General features: G+C 34.7%; 1 protein-coding gene across 1 annotated transcript in view; it reads left to right on the top strand.

Moving 5' to 3' along the window:
- The window catches only part of LOC126814887 (putative phosphoenolpyruvate synthase), a 39,015-nt gene that overhangs the window by 2,162 nt on the left and 15,183 nt on the right, over nucleotides 1-21,670 (top strand). The window contains exons 5-15 of the mRNA XM_050540326.2: nucleotides 2,607-2,707; nucleotides 2,941-3,012; nucleotides 4,348-4,454; nucleotides 4,729-4,801; nucleotides 5,456-5,548; nucleotides 7,741-7,908; nucleotides 11,508-11,639; nucleotides 16,957-17,041; nucleotides 17,235-17,386; nucleotides 20,930-21,025; nucleotides 21,252-21,311. Of these exons, the coding sequence (XP_050396283.1) occupies nucleotides 2,607-2,707; nucleotides 2,941-3,012; nucleotides 4,348-4,454; nucleotides 4,729-4,801; nucleotides 5,456-5,548; nucleotides 7,741-7,908; nucleotides 11,508-11,639; nucleotides 16,957-17,041; nucleotides 17,235-17,386; nucleotides 20,930-21,025; nucleotides 21,252-21,311 (1,139 nt within the window). The remainder of the gene's footprint in view (nucleotides 1-2,606; nucleotides 2,708-2,940; nucleotides 3,013-4,347; nucleotides 4,455-4,728; nucleotides 4,802-5,455; nucleotides 5,549-7,740; nucleotides 7,909-11,507; nucleotides 11,640-16,956; nucleotides 17,042-17,234; nucleotides 17,387-20,929; nucleotides 21,026-21,251; nucleotides 21,312-21,670) is intronic.

Below are 21,670 nucleotides of genomic sequence, written 5' to 3'. Positions count from 1 at the left end.
ATTTTATAAGGCAAGAAATATGGATAATTATCGAATATGAAAACAGCTGGAGAATATGGACCTTATCCTTCCTACAGTGCCAGATAAAAAGCTTGAAGGGCCCATGTTAAAAAGTTACACCTGAAAGTTCTCACAAAAAAAGTTTGCTACACAAATTGTGTAATTTTAAAAAAACTACATGATGTATACAAAGCCAAATAAAATTTTAAAAGCAAAATCGAAAATGAAATTTTGTGAGGTCCCTCTAGATTGTGAAGCTCTAATAACCTGAAGAGCAATGCGTAAATCCGACACTGCTTTCCATCAATGTCTTTTGATGTGGGCGTATATTGTCGTCGCCTCTGTCATACGACAATTTGTTTGTGGACACTCTACAGGTCTCAATTCTTATCCAATTTTGACATGTTTCGGATTGAAACATCATAGATTATGGCCCCTGATACTACGAAAAATCATGTTTTTAGTGTGTGGACACTCTAGAGGTCACAATTTTTATCCGATTTTAAAAATCGTTTAATTTTATCACCATTAAAATGATGATTGAGTTTGAATTTTTCAAAAATTGGACCGAAACTGCCCAATAAAATGGCAGCTCCTTGAACGCAAATAGTGTAAAAGTATGTAATACCAAGGTTGTGAACCCACTAGAGTTCAGAATTTTTATCTGCTTTTGATGAAACTTAAAGATACATTCCCGGGTACAAACTGGGTGATTTGATGATATATTTGGACTAAAAAAATATTCAAACTAATTAATTTATCAATATTTTGCTTCATATCTTTCTCAAAACATTACAATTGTCAGGGAATACCCGGCTATACAAACTCGATCAAAAGTGGTCATGTTTGTGTCATGTGACACAACGGGTGTGATGTCGGAGGAGAATTCATTGCATACAAAAGACGATGTTGCCTCTATCACTGACTATTTATTACAAAAATCGAAGCCTAATTAAATTCTTGGATTATCCACTGCCTGCCTCTTTTTCCGTGATTTTTATCACAGAAAGTGTTGTACATCTAACTCTTTATAAACTTTATCAACATGTACATCAAGCGCTCAATCTCTGCGTGCAACCTTTGATGTCACGCATGCAGACACTCCTAATCTTCGGGCTGTCGATTAGGGAAACCCGTACATTTTTGTCCTGTATGCGCTGCATGAGTGTTTTTCAGGAAATCCAGTATTTTTCTAGTAAGATAGGATATTTCTACTTTCCATATATACCAAAATTGCCATACTTTTATTGGAAATAACCACCCGATAAATACTTTTCTGGGAACGTAGCTTTAAAATGTATGTTTATATCCCAGAGATTTTGATTCCTTTTGATATTCGCACCATAAATTCCTGGATTATGTCCCCTGATTGTATGAAAAATGGGTTCGTCTGTCTGTCCGTCCGTCCGTCACATTGTTTGGGACACAATAACTCTCCTTCTAATTGAGCTAGAATGTTCAAACTTGGTGTAGGTGTTTATTAGGTCAATGCCTTGATGGAGTTCGAAGATGAGCATTTTCTGCTTAGGGTAAGCAGAGATAAGCAATTTGATTGGTTGATGCTTTGGGACACGATAACTTTAGTTCTAGTTAAATGAGAGTGAGGACACTTGGTGTATAGCTTTATTACATCAATACCTTGACTAAGTTCGATAATAAGCATTTTCTGCTCAGGGTAAGCAGAGCGATAAGCAATTTGATTGATCTAGACTTTAGAACACAATAACTCTCTTTCTAATTAAGGTAGAATGTTCAAACTTGGTATAGGCGTTCATTAGGTGAATGCCTTGATGGAGTTCGATGATAAACATTTTCTGCTTACGGTAAGCAGAGATAAGCAATCTGATTGGTTGATGCTTTGGGGCACGATAACTTTAGTTTTCATTAAGTGAGAGTGTTTAAACTCCGAGTGTAGATTCATTATATCATTACCTTGACTAAGTTCGATGATGAGACTTTTCTGCTTAGGCTAGGGAGCGATAAGAAATTTGATTTGTCAAGACTTTAGAACATAACAACTCTGCTTTTAATTGAGGTAGAATGTTTAAACTTAATGTAGATGTTCATTAGGGGAATGTCTTGACTGAGTTCAATGATTAACATTTCAAGCTAAAGCTAAGCAGAGCTACGCAATTTCATTGGTCGATGCTTTGGGACAAGATAAGTTTGATTCTATCTATCTGATAGAGAGTGATGAAACTTAGTGTATAGTTGATAATCAGTTTGATTGCTTGATACTTTTGAAAAAAAAATAAATGTGCTATTTCATGTAATTAATATGTGTCATCTATTTATTTTGGGATTTTGGCTGGGGACATCAGCCTCACTGTTGGCTTGATTTAGCATGTTTTCTGTCCATCTTGCAATATTTGGGCATATGTTGCATGGCAACCGCTTGTTTTTTATATGCTCGCATTTTAATGTGGTTGTATATTAATGTCTGTTGGTCTGTCAATATTTATAAGTTGGTTAGGTCGCAACTTTTTGGATGACTTGGTGTATATTTTGCTGTATGTTTTATTGTAGGTAAGAAATATGTATCTCCACTCTATTTTGAATACTAAAAAGCAAATATGGTAAACTAAGCTATATTGAAATATTTACAGAAAATGGTGGTATAAAAGAAGAAGGTGTGGAAACTAAATACAGAGCAGAATGCTGTCTTACTGATGAAATGATATTAAATCTAGCTCAAATCGCCATTATGGTACACTTTATTTCATGTTATTAGAATCACAATCATCATTTCTTTTCTCAAAATCTCAGAAATCTATAAACGATCTACGGGTCACAGTTTTCGAGATTTATTTCTCGCACTTATTGGGATTCTGGGGCTAGTCAAAGGCTGAAATATATTCCAGTTCAGAGTTGTGAATCAATTCATGCAGAATTACTGCCTTTTCATTGCTGTTTATTTATACTTTTGTATGTATATTTTAGTTAGAGAAATATTTTGGTAATAGTCGTGATATAGAATGGGCAGTTAAAGATGATACTGTTTATTTATTACAGGTAACTAATAAAATAACTAATAAAATACATTTAATTTCAGTCTTTAGCCAAATGTGGGGGGAGGGGGGGGCAATGGTCTTAACGTGTTCAATTTAGATTATAAAGTATGTTATCGAGTCAAGTGGTGTGGCTTCTATCCCAAACTTTTACTTGAGTAGGATCGCCTGCCAAACCTTGTGTGTTTTCTCCTCTTGTATCCTCCCACTGCTAAAGATCCCTACAGGCAAGTTAATTATTGAAATAAAATTATGTTATAGTCCTGAAATGACTTTTTTCTGATTTTAAACATCTCAATAATATATGTATTAGATTTAAAATACTCTTGTCCCCCGCCTTTCGAAGAAAGCAGGGGACTATTAAAATGGGTTCATGTGTTTGTCCATCCGTACATCACCCTTTTTGGGACACAATAACTCTCTTTCTAATTGAGCTAGAATGTTCAAACTTGGTGTAGGTGTTTATTAGGTCAATGCCTTGATGGAGTTCGAAGATGAGCATTTTCTGCTTAGGGTAAGCAGAGATAAGCAATTTGATTGGTTGATGCTTTGGACACGATAACTTTAAGTGAGAGTGATGAAACTTGGTGTATAGTTTCATTACATCGATACCTTGACTAAGTTCGATAATGAGCATTTTCTGCTTGGGGTAAGCAGAGTGATAAGCAGTTTGATTGGCCGAGACTTTGGAACACAATAAGTCTCCTTCTAATTGAGATAGAATGTTCAAACTTGGTGTAGGTGTTTATTAGGTGAATGCCTTGATGAAGTTCGATGATGAACATTGTATGCTTACGGTAAGCAGAAATAAGCAATCTGAATGGCTGATGCTTTGGGGCACGATCAATTTGGTTTTAATGAAGTGAGATCGATGAAACTCTGAATATAGATTCATTATATCATTACCTTGACTAAGTTTGATAGTGAGAATTTTCTGCTTAGGCTTTGGAACATAACAACTCTGCTTTTAATTAAGGTAGAATGTTTAAACGACTTGATGTAGATGTTCATTAGGTGAATGTCTTGACTGAGTTCAATGATTAACATTTCGAGCTAAAGCTTAGCAAAGCTAATCAATTTCATTGGTTGATGCTTTGGGACAAGATAATCTTGATTCTATTTGATAGAGAGTGATGAAACTTAATGTATAGTCTGATTGCTTGATACTTTTGAAAAAATAAATGTGCCATTAATTAATATGTGTCATCTATTTATTTTGGATTTCGGCGGGGGACATCAGCCTCACTGTTGGCTTGGGTTTTTTTTTTTTATATAAAGTTACCTTTATATGTAATATATATATTTCATTTTCAAATTATTTGCATCATTTGTAATTCAGTGCCGACCTATAACTACAGCTATACAAGAAACAGAAGATGATATCATACATGAATTTGATAGTGCTTTTTCATCTGATATAGAATGTGTAACTACAGGCAACATAGGGTATTATATCAGCTAGGATTTATTTGTTACATTTATAACTGAATGGACTGTAATTAGAAATTAAATGTCGGTATTTTCATGGTAAACTAGCTATAGAGTAATTTCAATAACAAAATACCTGTTGAAGGCAATCTGTCTCCATGAATATTGATAAAGATTCTCTACATGTTGTCTTTTTTCTAAATCAAATGTTTGCATTTGGAGCTGAATCAATGAATTTTATAACAAGATCAAGATTTACCACATTTCAGCAATGACTAATTTCTCATTTCAGTGAAATGATGCCAGGGGCAGTAACTCCACTTACATTAAGTACATTTGCCCGATCTATAGATTATGCTCTCCAGGTATGATTGTAAATCTTTGTTAAAATTAATTACTCATAATTAGCTTATTATGCATGGATCTGTGAGATAATTGTTTCATACTTTTACTTTACATTAAATGTCCCAGGCAGTGAAGTCTGATGACATTTTAAGAATTTTTTTTAGATCCATGGCTTATTGTGGAAAAACTGCATTTCATACAAATGAAATGGGTTTTTATGCCCTACTTTTCTGCTCCATCTGGGATAATGAATATGGGCATTAGCCATGCAGTGTGCTGTGAGCAAATTTTCCCAGACAGTGGCACTATGACCTACTCTTATTTTGAATTTGAACTTCAAGGGTTCTTTTACGCACACAGCAATAATTACACGGGACGTCCATTTTTCATCCCAACTTAATGACTATTAGACACTGTTCCTTGCTAGGCCCTTGGTTCTACACCACTAACAAAGGGAAACCACATCAGAAAATTCATAGGATCTTTCTCGGTCGAACCCGAGACCTTCAAGTTAGCGAGCCAGCTTCTTAGTCACTGAACCGCCTTAGGTATGGAGATATGACCAGTTGATTTTCTTTGTATACAGTACGGTACTGTAGAATCTTTCATAAGTATAATATGTGAGTAAAATATCTTTATTGAATTTAAACTGGTTTTGTTTTATGTTTTAACAGAATTTTAATTTTGGTATGGGTGCAAGAAGAGGAATTAGTTCTGTAATGTGTGGTATAAAATCATGTTCAAATCATTTATTTATATCATTATTTGTAAGTATAACAATATCATATCACACATTCTATATTGCAGTCTGGTTTCCAGTAAAGATTACTGCTCTGCGATGGTATAACATTTTGTAAAAAGGATAGATGCTCAATAAATAAAAATGAAATATAAATATAATCACAGAAAATTTTTAGAATTAATAAGTTCAGTTATTAAAACGTCATCTCAATCTCTACATAAAACTTTCCTTAAAAAGTTCAGTTTTTAAAAGTCATCACAATCACTTCATAAAACTTAAGATTATTTTGAGATTTTAATAGATTGTTCAGATTATTGAAGGGAAAGCACCTGTTTTTCTGACCTCCATCCATATATAGGTTGAAGCAGTATATAATAAGATGAATGTTTTTCAACTCCACAGTAGCAATCTATTATATTGAGTTTCAGGACTGTTATCCTAGTCTAATAGTCAATACCGTTCCGGTGTACGCCAAGAAAAATTGGCCCATAATATTAAATAGGCCTACGATAAAATAATCAGTTTATAAATGTAGGACTACATTTGATTAATATTCCAAGTTGTGTTCTTAGTTTATTTGAACCAGTTTTTATTTCAATATGCCGTCGCCCCTGTCCGTCCGTCCACAATTTGTTTGTGGACACTCTACAGGTCACAATTCTTATCCGATTTTTACGAAACTTGAAATATAGGTTTATCTCCAAAAGATCTCGGCTGCTTTCGATATTGGCATGTATCGGCTCGAAACTTCATGGATTATGGCCCCTGTTTGTATGAAAAATCACGTTTTTAGCTTGTGGACCCTATAGAGGTCACAATTCTTATCCGATTTTGTTGAGACTTGAAATGTAGGTTTATAACCCAAAGATCTCAGTTCATTTTGATATTCACGCATATCGGACCGTAATTTCCAGAATTATGGCCCCTGATTGTACGAAAAATTGCGTTTTTAGCTTGTGGACCCTATAGAGGTCATAATTTTTATCCGATTTGAAAAAAACATATTATTATTACACCGTTACACCCTAAGGACAACTGAGTTCAAATTTCGTGAAAATCAGTCCAAAACTGACAGACAAAATGGCTGCCCTTCATTCTCAAATAGCGTAAAAATATGGTATATCAAGGTTGTGGACCCTATAGAGGTCACAATTTTAATTCGATTTTGTTGAAACTTGAAATGTAAGTTTATAACCCAAAGATCTCGGTTCCTTTCGATATTCTTGCATATCGGACCGTAACTGCCTGAATTATGGCCCCTGATTGTACAAAAAATCGCGTTGTTAGCTTGTGGACCCTATAGAGGTCATGATTTTTATCCGATTTAAAAAACCATATTATTATATCACCGTTACACCCTAAGGACGGCTCAGTTCGAATTTCGTGAAAATCGGCCCAAATTTGACAGACAAAATGGACGCCGTTCTTTCTCAAATTGCGAAAAAATATGGTATATCAAGGTTGTGAACCCTATAGAGGTCACAATTTTTATCCGATTTTGTTGAAACGTGAAATGTAAGTTTATAACCCAAAGATCTCGGTTCCTTTCGATATTTGCGTATATCGAATTGTAATTTCCTGAATTATGGCCCTTGATTGTAGGAAAAATCACTTTCTTCTTAGCTTGTTCTCTATCCATCTCTCGAAAATGTGGGCATATCCTGCCTGGCACGTACAACCGGGGAATCGAAACCCCGCCAGTTGACTCAATGACAGACCGTATGATACAGCGCGCGCGTGCTAACCATTCAGCCATCCAACCCCCCTAATAAAAATAGAATAAAACAATTTTGACGAATTTCAGAGAAAATATTCTATTGAGATGGCATATTCATAGGTTGATGATAATATTTTGAAGGGGTATGTTTTTAAGTTAAGAAATAAACAAGCTAAGAAACGTCTACAAATATTTCGATTACAATAGTACAATAACTAGTTTTGTTTTAAACGATAGTGCGTGGGGCATCGTGGAGCATCGTGGAGCAACGGTTACCGAAAAAAAGTCTTTTGGAGATGTCAATTTTTGTTTACCTTCATCCGTATATAAGTCGAAATGGAGTATAAGACGAAGGCCGTACTTCAGCAGAAAAAAGTATCGACTTTTTCCCCCGAAAAATTTGATTTGCTTCTTTGTGCATGACACCTGTTAGATAGATAAAGTCATATTTTAATATGTTAATTGTAAATGATCTATATGAAAAGTTGATATAATTTCAGCAAACAGAGTGTATTGTTCTATCTGTTGGATCGACAAAAAAAGAAATGGCTGAACTAGCATTATTAGGAGAAGTTCTTTCTATTATAACAGTAGATAAACTGTTAAAGTATGTTGGTAAAGAAGAAGGAATATTTATGAAAATTATCAATTTTTTAAAGATGCTTAGGGTAAGTATTAATCCAGAAATGTAAATTTTGGGGTGTTGCACATAATGTTAGTTTGAAGGACCGTTATTTTTGTTTGGATTATAATTCATATTTGATTTCTAACTTGCTGGGCTTATTCAACTACTTTCATACATGAACATGTAGCACCATGATTCTCAACCAGAGATCTTCCTAAGTGTGCCGCGAAATTTTGACTGGCACACTAAGAAAATGTGAAAAAAAACATGCATGTGATCCCAATTGAGTATTCACTGATAAGTTCATAGCTGTGTTTTTCTTCATTTAGTTTGAGTCATTCTAAATGTATATGACTAATCTCTATTTACGGTTGTATGCCGTCTGACTTAACCATGTTTTTATTTTGCAAAATACAGATATTTTTCATATATATTTAGCCAGGTGTGCCGCTATTTCTTCAACTGTTCCAAGGTGTGCCGTTGGAAAAAAAAAGGTTGAGAACCACTGGTGTAGCACATCAAGTATTTTGTAGATTCTTAGAAACCTTGCAAATCACTTTTCAGGCCTTTTTGAGACAGTTTGACTACTAATTAAAGGAAACTCCCAATCAAAATAAGGTGTTTCACATCATTTATTTACAGAGTTATTGCACTTGTAATAATTACTCTCCAGTTTTTGAGATTTTGTTTACAAACTTGGTGGGTGTATTTAACTACTTACAGACGTGAGCACTGATTAAATTTGTCAATTATTCAATTTCAAGCCTGCTTAGATGGTTTGAATAGTAATACGGATGAATTTTGATGAACCCAATTGAAATTTAGAATCACTCATCCATTATTTACTGAGTTATAGCCCTTGTCTTCAAAATCTCTGTTTTTATACGCCCACATTTTCATGTGGACGTATATTGTCGTCGCCCCTGTCCGTCCGTCCACAATTGTTTGTGGACACTCTACAGGTCACAATTCTTATCCTATTTTGACGAAACTTAAAATATAGGTTTATCTCCAAAAGATCTAGGCTGCTTTCGATATTGGCATGTATCGGATCGAAACTTCATGGATTATGACCCCTGTTTGTACGAAAAATCACGTTTTTAGCTTGTGGACCCTATAGAGGTCACAATTTTTATCCGATTTTGTTGAAACTTGAAATGTAAGTTTATAGCCCAAAGATCTCGGTTCCTTTCGATATTTGCACATATCGGACCATAACTTCCTGAAATATGGCCCCTGATTGTGCGAAAACTCGCGTTTTTAGCTTGTGGACCCTATAGAGGTCATAATTTTTATCCGATTTAAAAAACCGTTACACCCTAAGGACGACTGAGTTCGAATTTCAAAAATAGTCCCAAAACTGACAGACAAAATGGCCGCCATTCGTTCTCAAATAACGTAAAAATATGGTATATCAAGGTTGTGAACCCTATAGAGGTCACAATTTTTATCTGATTTTGTTGAAACTTGAAATGTAAGTTTATAACCCACAGATCTCGGTTCTTTTCAATATTCGCGCATATCGGACTGTAACTTCCTGAATTATGGCCCCTGATTGTACGAAAAATCGCGTTTTTCGCTTGTGGACACTATAGAGGTCATAATTTTAATCCGATTTAAAAAACCATATTATTATATCACCGTTACACCCTAAGGACGGCTCAGTTCGAATTTCGTGAAAATCGGCCCAAAATTGACAGACAAAATGGCCGCCGTTCTTTCTCAAATAGCGAAAAAATATGGTATATCAAGGTTGTGGACCCTATAGAGGTCACAATTTTTATCCGATTTTGTTGAAACTTGAAATGTAAGTTTATAACACAAAGATCTTGGTTCCTTTCGATATTCGCGCATATCGGACCTTAACTTCATGAATTATGGCCCCTGATTGTACGCAAAAACGCTTTTTTTGGCTTGTGGACCCTATAGAGGTAATAATTTTTATCCGATTTAAAAAAAAACATGTTAATATATCACCGTTACACCCTAAGGACGGCTGAGTTCGAATTTCGTGAAAATCGGCCAAAAACTGACAGATAAAATGGCCGCCCTTCGTTCTCAAACAGCGTAAAAATATGGTATATCAGAGGTAACAATTTTTATCCGATTTTGTTGAAACTTGAAATGTAAGTTTATAACCCAAAGATCTTGGTTCCTTTCGATATTCGCGCATATCGGACCGTAACTTACTGAATTATGGCCCATGATTGTACGAAAAATCGCGTTTTTAGCTTGTGGACCCTATAGAGGTCATAATTTTTATCCGATTTAAAAAAACGTATTATTATATCACCGTTACACCCTAAGAACGGCTGAGTTCGAATTTCGTGAAAATCGGCCCAAAATTGACAGACAAAATGGCCGCCGTTCTTTCTCAAATAGCGAAAAAATATGGTATATCAAGGTTGTGGGACCCTATAGAGGTCACAATTTTTATCCGATTTTGTTGAAACTTGAAATGTAAGTTTATAACACAAAGATCTTGGTTCCTTTCGATATTCGCGCATATCGGACCCTAACTTCATGAATTATGGCCCCTGATTGTACGCAAAAACGCTTTTTTTGGCTTGTGGACCCTATAGAGGTAATAATTTTTATCCGATTTAAAAAAAAACATGTTAATATATCACCGTTACACCCTAAGGACGGCTGAGTTCGAATTTCGTGAAAATCGGCCAAAAACTGACAGATAAAATGGCCGCCCTTCGTTCTCAAACAGCGTAAAAATATGGTATATCAGAGGTAACAATTTTTATCTGATTTTGTTGAAACTTGAAATGTAAGTTTATAACCCAAAGATCTTGGTTCCTTTCGATATTCGCGCATATCGGACCGTAACTTACTGAATTATGGCCCATGATTGTACGAAAAATCGCGTTTTTAGCTTGTGGATCCTATAGAGGTCATAATTTTTATCCGATTTAAAAAAACGTATTATTATATCACCGTTACACCCTAAGAACGGCTGAGTTCGAATTTTGTGAAAACCAGCCAAAACTGACAGACGAAATGGCCGCCCCTCGTTCTCAAATAGAGTAAAAATATGGTATATCAAGGTTGTGGAGTGTGGACCCTATAGAAGTCACAATTTTTATCCGATTTTGTTGAAACTTGAAATGTAAGTTTATATCTCAAAGATCTTGGTTGCTTTTGATATTCGCGCATATCGGATCGTAACTTCCTGAATTATGGCCCCTGATTGTAGGAAAAATCACTTTCTTTTTAGCTTGTTCTCTATCCATCTCTTGAAAATGTGGGCGTATCCTGCCTGGCAGCCGCTGGTTTGTCCTCTTCATGTTGCTGTTTTTGCTATTTCATTTTAAAACTGGCTGAGACTTTTTCAAATGGTCACAAGTCAAAATCATATTGGAAGTTCACCAAATTTTAATTCAACTTTTATTTTCTTCTGAGATGTATTTTGTTAGGTAGCTCGGCAACAGTCTGATCTGATTATCTTTAAAGTATCTGTATAGTCAAGTCTTTGTAAAGACCGATAATGACCTCATGCCATAGATTCTATAGTATCTCTCACTTCAGATCTGAAGTGACGTCAATGCAACAGGAATTTTGACTTTTTGATCCCTAAAATAGTAGGTATTATATTTGATAGGTAAATTGTTTGTCAAAAATTGTATATTACAGATGATATCAAGAGGATTACGTCGAACTAAAGAATGGGAAAAACGTCTACCGAATTATAGTATTGGTGTTGGGTGTCAAGATTCCATCAGTTTATACCAGGATATATCAGCTAAATTAACAGATTATACAATGGTATGTTATATGATACATCAGCTAGTACTAGCAGAAAATATTGATATTGCTGATAATCGTTTGTAAAGCATTTTGGAGATTGATAATTGGTACAGATTACTTGTAAAAATAAATCCATAAAAGATAATCCTTATCACAGTATTCTTTACAATGTATGCTTAAGCCTAGCTTGGTAACTAATTAAACAGAAAAGTCATTAATTAAACACAAACCTTTTGTTATACGGCCACATTTTCATGTAGACATATATTGTCGTCGCCCCGGTTTCGGTCCACAATTTGTTTGTGGACACTCTACAGGTCACAATTTTTATCCAATTTTGACAGAACTTGAAATATAGGTCTATCTCCCAAAGATCTCGGTTCCTTTCGATATTGGCATGTATCAGACCATAACTTCATGCAGGCCTTCACGTGAATAAATTCCTGGAGAGTCATAAAAAAAGCTCTCCTGAAATTGGAAAAAGGGGAAATCACTCTACTGAGAAAGCTCTCCTGAATCTCTTGAGGAGAGCTTTGTTAGCATTTGTGATAAAGTCCAGAGATTTTAATCTATTTCGAAACCAACCGGCCAGAATTGTGTCAAATGAGGTCCCGGTAAGAAACAGGGTAATTCGAAGCTCCCGTTAACTTTAATATCTGACTTCAACTAGTTCAAGTCAGTAATATTCCTGAATAGACTACTGTCTTCTTTTATCATCAGTCGATCGAAATTAGGATTTATCTACTACGGCGAAAATAAGCTGATGCGACAGCATGACATTTCTTCATATTTAAAACACAAATTAATGTTTTTGTCTATCACGTAACTTACAATGTTTTTATTCAAGACAAGCCACACAATGATCACGTGACTCCCATGATTGAAATTGCTTTATATATATATAAAATTCCGTTCGACTATGCCATGGCCTCAAATAAAAAGGGCAATATTTTTAAGAATAAATCCCTGTCAGCATGTGTAAAAAATAGAATGCATGTCACGTGTTATCGGGAATCTGAAAGCATTGAAGATCTTGACGGAAAAATATATTAGTTATATTTGTTTCTCGGGATATCCGGTGTTCTATCAGGGATTATTGAATGAATATTTAAATTTAACTAACAACGGGTCAGTGAAACCATAAAATGCATTATCCAATTATTATTTTCATATCTACCTAGAATTCGTACGGATCGAGAGTCGAAGACGGGGCGCGAAGCACGAATTTCACAATCCATGTGGAGCGAGATGTCTTCCTCAAATTACCGTTAAATGAGCTAATTACTCGGATTATGAACCGGATGGCCGATTCTCAATAAGGTATGACTGTTATTGTAGCCGACAATCAAGTTGATTGTCGATGTGATATTGACAGTCTTTTTCGTTACCAGTATATTTTGCCTGATTATTTTCTTTGAGGGGAGTCAAATTAGATATTGAGGAGAACTATAAAAAGCGCACCTCGGCTGACATTCAGGCGCGTCCAGGAGAGCGAGAGCGATCTCGCTCCTTTTACGTGAAGGCCTGTTCATGGATTATGGCCCCTGATTGTACAAAAAATCGAAGTTTTTAGCTTGTGGACACTCTAGAGGTCACAATTTTGATCAGATTTTGATGAAACTTGAAATTTATGTTTATAACCTAAATATCTTGTTTCCTTTGGATATTCGCGCATATCGGTTCGTAACTTCCTGAATTATGGCCTCTGATTGTACGAAAAATCACGTTTTTAGCTTGTGTTCCCTCTAGAGGTCACAATTTTTATCCGATTTGCAAAATCGTTTTCGTATATATCACCGGTACACCCTAATGATGGTTGAGTTTGAATTTCGTGAAAATCAGATAAAAACGTTGCCCCTTGTACGCAAATAGTGTAAACATCTCGTATATCAAGGTTGTAGACCCCCTAGAGGTCACAATTTTGATCCGATTTTGATAAAAACTTGAAATGTATGTTTATAACCCAAAGATCTTGGTTCCTTTCGATATTCGGGCATATCGGATCGTAACTTCCTGAATTATGGCCCTTGATTGTACGAAAAATCGCGTTTTGAGCTTGTGGTCCCTCTAGAGCTAAAAATTTTTATCCGATTTAAAAAACAAAAACATGTGAATATATCACAGTTATACACTAATGATGGTTGAGTTCGAATTATGGAAAATCGAACTAAAATTGATGGACATAATGGTCGCCCCTTGTATGCAAATAGTGTAAAAATATGGTATATCAAGATTGTGGACCCTCTAGATGCCACAGTTTTTATCCGATTTGGATGAAACTTTAAATATATGATTTTATCATAAAGATCTTGGTTTCTTTTCATAATCACACATATCCGAATGTAACTTCCTGCATTATGGCCCCTGATTGGTCAAAAAATCTAATTTTTAGCTTGTGGATTCTCTAGAGATCACAATTTTTTTTCCGATTTTAAAACCCGTTTAGATATATCACCATTCCACCATAATGAAGCTTGAATTGGAATTTCGGGAAAATCGAAATAAAAGTACCGACAAAATGGCTGCTCTTTGTACGCAAATTGTGTATAAGTATGTAATACAAAGGTTATAGACCCTCTCTAGAAGTCACAATTTTTATCCAATTTTGATGAAACTTAAAAACATATCTTTATATTCCAAAAATCTCAGTCCCTTTTGATATTTGTGCATTTCAGACCGTAACTTTCTGGATTCTGGCCCCTGATTGCACAAAAAATTGTTTTTGTTTTTAGCTTGTTCTCTGTCCATCTCTTGCAAAATGTGGGCGTATCCTGCCTGGCAGCCGCTGGTTTTTCACACAAGACTCTACCACTAAGAACTGATTAGAGCAAATAGTTTCACATAGCATTCAGAGTTGTGTCCCTTCTTTTACTCTTATTTCTTGTGGCTGCTCTGAGTCAAATACATACATGAATTAAGCCACTATACAAGGCATTTTATGAGCATGAGAAATCAGAGTAACTGTGAGAAATAAACTGTTACTGTGAACTGGATGTGGAATCTGTTTCATGTGATCAAAAGGAAATAACTACATTTTACTCATTATCTATTTTTCTTGTCATAAGCGACAAAGATATGTCAAGCAAGCGGTTATGGCAGTGATGGGATTTCAAAATTTTTCTTGTCAGACATTTTTTCCCGAAAATAAAGGGGCATAACTCTTATTGTTAAGAAGCACGTGTCAACAAAATATTAAAATAATAAAAAAACAGGTGCACCTCGTTGTTTTTCATGTTTAATTCCCGTACGGTATTCAAATTTATGTCGATAATATTCCTACAAAATTATGTGACATCGTAATACCATAGAATGAAAGTGTGCCGACTACTGCCGATCCGTACCTGTTTCAAATTCCTCCAAAATTACCATACTTTTTGGGTCATATATCGATACATTTTTCAGAAGAAGTCCGGCATTCGTCTTATACTTCGTTCCGACTTATATACGGAAGGTAAAAAAATGACATCTCGAAATTTATTTGGCAGTAAACGTTGCTCTACCACAACGAGCGAATGACACCAACTGCTAAATAATCGCATTCGACTCTAGCACACGCTATTGTCTAAAACAATTAACTACTTACATTATTCCAATCGAAATATTTGTCAACATTTCTTAGCGTGTTTATTTATTTATTTAAAAACATAAACCCCATTCAAAATATCATAAATCCGAGAATATGCCATCAAAATAGAATCTTTTCTCTGGCATCAGACATATGAGATTCAGCATGTTTACATCTCTTAATTTCACGTGTCTCGCGAGATTTCTACTTTCATTTTAGTTATTGTACTATAACTGCCATGCGTGTGTGTGAAATAGCTTTATTAAACTTCGGCTTCCACTGAAAAAATATCACTGTTCAGGATTGGATTGATGAATTGTCCGACAAAGGTTTAAGTCAGCCAATCAAGGCAGATTAAGTAGGTGTATAGACGGTATGACACAATAAATATGTCGATCACTTAATTGCCTAATCAATCCAGCCTATTATCAACGATAATCGGGTTGAGTGGTAGTTATACACTCAGTAGACTATATTAATTTTGTCCTCCCACTGCTAAAGACCCCTATGCGCAAGCAAATTATTGAAATGAAATTAAACCATATGTTAGTCCCGAAATGACCTAGTTTGTGTCGAGTGGACGTTAAACCCCATTTCTCTCTCTCTATATATTAATTTTGGAATTTTGAATGTTATTCACCATGTCTTTATGGCATATTCCTGGTCGGACAATTTAGGATGTTTGGAAAGTAGCGTCGGACATGTCCGGAATATACAGGCATAATCCCATCACTGGGTTATGGTTCTGTCTTCCATATGCACAAGGACGTTGACTGAGTTTCGACACCTTGGTTTTGGTATGGAATATTATTTTATTGTCAAATCAATGAAATAAATTCTTTGAAAATTTATACATAATGATATTACAGCATAAACTCACATATAATTCGTTATTCATACACAAATTATGAATGTTTTCAAAAGTAAAAATAGTTTGCCGATATTATGGATTTTTGATCGGCGGTTGGTCGGCGATTATTGATACTTCAAACCAGTTTCGATTGCCAGCTCTAATATCAACTAAATTAACAGATTATACACTGGTATGTTATATGATATATCAGCTAAATTAACAGCTTATACACTGGTATGTTATATGATATATCAACTAAATTAACAGATTATACACTGGTATGTTATATATCAGCTAAATTAACAGATTATACATTGGTTGGTATGTTATATGAATTATCAGCTAAGTTAACAGATTATACACTGGTTGGTATGTTACATGAATTATCTGCTAAATTAACAGATTATACACGGGTATGTTATATGATATACATCTACTCTGGTGCCTTGGACATCAATAATATGATTAATGTCTACAGAAAATGTTGATCATTTTCGTCAATTAGCTAAAGGCTGTCTTCTGTCAATATGTGCAGTAATATAATATTTATATAATATCATATTTATGTCTTCTATATACAATGTATTTTGGGATTGATGCAGAGGACATCTACCTCACTTTTGGCTTGTTTAGAATTGTTCAATGACAAGATAATTATTATAAGGCTATTTAGAAGTTAGGTATATTTCCATGACCAGCTAAATATAGAGCAAGCTTATAACAAAAAGTCATCTTTAAAACGATTTTATTTAGCGAGCTTATTAATCTCTTTCAATCTATAATTTTATTTTTCTAGGTCATAAGAAATGTCATACCTTTAGTTAAAAATAAGTTTACATACTGCACTATATGATCTAATTAATCTGGAGGAAACATATCTTGGAATAGAAACATGACATATAATTAATTTTTTGTAGGTGTGGGATTGTACTACAAATAACAGTTCTAGATCTAGCAGTTGGACCTCTGTATTAATGTCTATTCTTACTAAAGGAAGTCAGGGTAATATTTTGAAAATTGATTCACAGTTGTGTCCTCCATTTATTAAATATTTCATCTAGTACAAACACCTTAAGATGTGCCATTTTGTTTACTGAAGTTATAATTGCATCTTTTTTCCCATTAGTTTTGAAAAACAGCCATAACACAAATCTAATTATAATCTTGAATAACATCAGACCAACAACTTTTTCAGAATGGAAGTCAGAACATTATGGAGATTTAGCGATATTGTTAGCAGAGTGTGAGGACGTCTATTCAGCTGAAGTGCCTTCTGCTATTCAAAATCTGGCAAAAGAGATAAACGACACTGGCTTAAGAGAGAAGTTTCTGCAAATATCTGATTTGGTGAGTGCCATTTTAAATCCCTTTATATATGTTTTATTATAACATTCAAAATATTTCAAGCCTAGGATATTTTCTTTAGGTATAGTAGGGCTAGGACCAAATTTGTTAGCGGAAAGAGCCTAATTCATATTTGTTAGCCATAGTCTTCGATACTATGCTGTAGTATAAAGTACAATTTCATTTATTGTCTAACTAGTGGATGATGCGGCGCTGCACAGTATAACTCAGAAAAGTGGTAGTGCAGTACCACCAGGCATATGTTACAGCCCTAGTGTAGCCACCAACCCTGAACAAACAGACAGAAAAGAATCGTCAGTCACAAATATTAGTATAGAATGGTATTGATTTTTTATACGCTCACATTTTCATGTGTCATCGCCCCTGTCCGTCCATCCATCCATCCATCCGTTCGTTCGTCCACAATTTGTTTGTGAACACTTTACAGGTCACAATTCTTATCCGATGTTGAAGAAGCTTGAAATATAGGTTTATCTCCAAAAGATCTCGGTTCGTTTCGATATTGGCATGTATCGGATAGAAACTTCATGGATTATGGCCCCTGATTGTACGAAACATCACGCTTTTAGCTTGTGGACCCCTACAGGTCACAATTTTCATCTGATTTTGATGAAAATTGAAGTGCATGTTTATAACCCAAAGATCTTGGTTCCTTTCTATATTTGCGCATATCAGATCGTAAATTCCTGAGTTATGGTCACTCTAGAGGTCACAATTATTATCTGATTTAAAAAAAACGTTTGACTATATCACAGTAAAACCGTAATGATGCTTGCATTCGAATTTCGTGAAAATCTGACCAAAACTGCCGGACAAAATGGCTGCCCCTTGTACGCAAATAGTGTAAAAATATAATATATATCAAGGTTGTGGACCCTCTAGAGGTCATAATTTTAATCTGATTTTGATGAAACTTAAAATGCATGTTTATAACCCAAAGATCTTGGTTCCTCTCTATGTTCGCATATATCGGATCGTAACTTCCTGAATTATGGCCCTTGATTGTACGAAAAATTGCGTTTTTAGCTTGTGGTCCTTCAAGAGCTAACAATTATTATCCGATTTAAGAAACCGTTTAAATATATCATTGTTAAACTGCCGGACAAAATGGCCGCCCATTGTACGCAAATAGTGTAAATATATGGTATATCAAGGTTGTGGACCCTCTAGCGGTCATAATTTTGATCCGATTTTAATGAAACTTGAAATGCAGGTTTATAACCCAAAGATCTTGGTCCCTTTCAATATTCGCTCATATCGTATTGTAACTTCCTGAATTATGGCCCTTGATTGTACGCAAAAATCATGTTTTTAGCTTGTGGTCCCTCTAGAGCTAACAATTTTTATCCGATTTAAAAAAATGTTTGAACGTATCACCGTTAAACCTTAATAATGGCTGAGTTTGAATTTCATAAAAAATCAGATCAAAACTGCCGGACAAAAAGGCCGCCATTCGTACGCAAATAGTGTAAACATATGGTATGTTAAGGTTGTGGACCCTCTAGAGACGACAATTTTGATCTGATTTTGATGAGACTTAAAATACATGTTTATAGCCCCAAGATCTTGGTTCCTTTCGATATTCGCGCATATCGGATCGTAACTTCCTGAACTATGGCCCTTCATTGTACAAAAAATCTTGTTTTTAGCTTGTGGTCCCTCTAGAGCTAACAATTTTTATCCGATAATGATGGTTAAGTTCAAATTTCTTGAAAATCAGACCAAAACTGCTGGACAAAATGGCCAACCCTCGAATGCAAATAGTGTAAATATATGGCATATTAAGGTTGTGGACCCTCTAGATGAAACAATTTTGATCCGATTTTGATGAAACTTTAACACATGTTTATAACCAAAAGATCTTGGTTCCTTTTGATATTCGCACATATCAGATCATAACTTCCTGAAATATGTCCCTTGATTGTACGAAAAATCAGTTTTTTTTAGCTTGTTCTCTATCCATCTCTTGTAAAATGTGGGCGTATCCTGCCTTGCAGCTGTAGGTTACCTGTAGTATATCCTTAGTTAGGGATTCTTGATTTGATTGATTGATGCTTTGGGACACGATAACTTTAGTTCTAACTGAGAGTGATGAAACTTGGTGTATAGTTTCGTTACATCAATACCTTGACTAAGATCGATAATGAGCATTTTCTGCTCAGGGTAAGCAGAGAGATAAGCAATTTGATTGGTTGAGTTTTTGGAACACAATAATACTCCTTCTTATTGAGGTAGAATGTTCAAACTTATTGAACGCCTTGATGGAGTTCAAAGATGAGCATTTTCTGCTTAGGATAAGCAGAGATAAGCAATTTGATTGGTAGATATTTTGGAACACTATAACTTTGGTTGTAATTAAGTGAAAGAGATGAAACTTGACTAAGTTCGTTAATGTGCATATGAACATTTTCGGGTAAGCAGAGCAATAAGCAGTTTGTATGGTCAAGACTTTGGAGCTCAACAACTTTGATTCTAATTGAGTGAGAGTGATGAAACTTCATGTAAAGTTTCATTACATCAATACCTTAGCAAAGCTTGATGCTGAGCATTTTCTGCTTAGGCAAAGTAGAGACTTCAGTCTGATTGGTCGAGACTTTGGAACACAATAACTCTCCTTTTAATTGATGTAGAATGTTCAAACTTGGTTTAGGTGATTATTAGTTCGATCATGCGCATTTTCCACTAAGGCAAAGAAGAGATAAGCAATTTGTTTGGTTGAGACTTTGGAAAATAATAACTTTGGTTCTAATTGGGTGAGAGCAATGCAACTCTGAGTATAGATTCATTATATCAATACCTTGACTAAGATCGATGATGCCAATTATCTGCTTCGGCTAAGTAGCGTTAATCAATTTAATTGGTCAAGACTTTGGAACATAACAACTCTGCTTTTAATTGAGGTAGAATGTTTAAACTTGATGTAGATGTTCATTAGGTGAATGTCTTGACTGAGTTCAATGATTAACCTTTTCCCTCTAAAGCTAAGCAGAGCTAAGCAATTTCATTGGTCAATGCTTTGGGAGAGTGATGAAATTTAGTGTATAGATGCACAACCAGGTACTTCAAAACCTTGACTGAGTTTGATCGTGAACATTTTATGCTTAGACTGAAAATAGATAATCAGTTTGATTGCTCGATACTTTTGAAAAAGATAAATGTGCAATTAATTAATATTTGTCATCTATATATTTTGGGATTTCAGCAGGGAACATCAGTCTTACTGTTGACTTTTTTTTTTCAAACTTGCAGAGAGTGTTCGGAAAATCCTAAGCAGAAATTCTATAATTTTGCGAACAGTTAGTGCTCCTGTAACTGAACCATTGTAACAATCAGAATATTGAAGTCCTTATTAGTAGGAACTCTATTGAACTTCAGAGTCAACTTTATAAACATCTGGGATGACAATGCTGCTGGTAGCGTGTATGGTTCATAAATATTTATATAGAAGTGAAGATTAGTAAATTGCATGCAAATAATAATTATGCTCGCATTATTCTCATTTAAACATATGGAATGCTTTTACAGGAGTGTGTTCAAGTCATCTACAGCGGTAGACATGAAAATCTTCTGGCTAGTTTTAAACGATTTTTGTCCAGACATGGTCATCGTTGTGTACGAGAGGTAATATATGAGAAAATAATGTTATCTAAGAATGTAGATGAATGTAGATGGGGGAAGGTATGATGAATTGCAAATTTGCCAACATTCTGCATCCATTACAGTCCTATGTTTTCACAGGACTCATTTATCTATTATTGATATTTTGATTTTTTTTGCCGAAGTTTGAAGCAAAGATCTGAATATCCTTGATACTGTAACATGGCACTGTAATATTTCAATCTTTCAGTCTGAAATTTATGAAAAGTCATGGCAGGTTGAACCCGAAAAGTTAATTAAAGTAATAAAAGTAAGTATTATTATGATCAAAAAAATAAACTTTATACACAAATGTTTCATAATTATAAGTTCTTAGGATTATTCAGTTAGTCCTCAGGAGGAGTCGTATCAAACTTCAGGATCGTACAACAAGTTTTTCACCACTGTAACCAAAAGTGTCTAACCATTACGACTATAGTCATGATATAACATGTATCACAATATATTTGTCCAGATACAAATTGAATCACAATGCAAATTCAGGTCACAAATTTATCAACAAAACCCAACTTATACTAAATAAATTATTGTTTGTATTTTAATGTAAGTAGAACTTTAACCCTTTTACAGAGGTACTGCCCTTGACAGTGAAACCTTTAAATTTTTTGT

This window comes from Patella vulgata, chromosome 3, assembly GCF_932274485.2.
Source record: "Patella vulgata chromosome 3, xgPatVulg1.2, whole genome shotgun sequence".
Lineage (NCBI taxonomy): Eukaryota > Metazoa > Mollusca > Gastropoda > Patellidae > Patella > Patella vulgata.
This window is presented reverse-complemented; position numbering and strand designations above follow the sequence as displayed.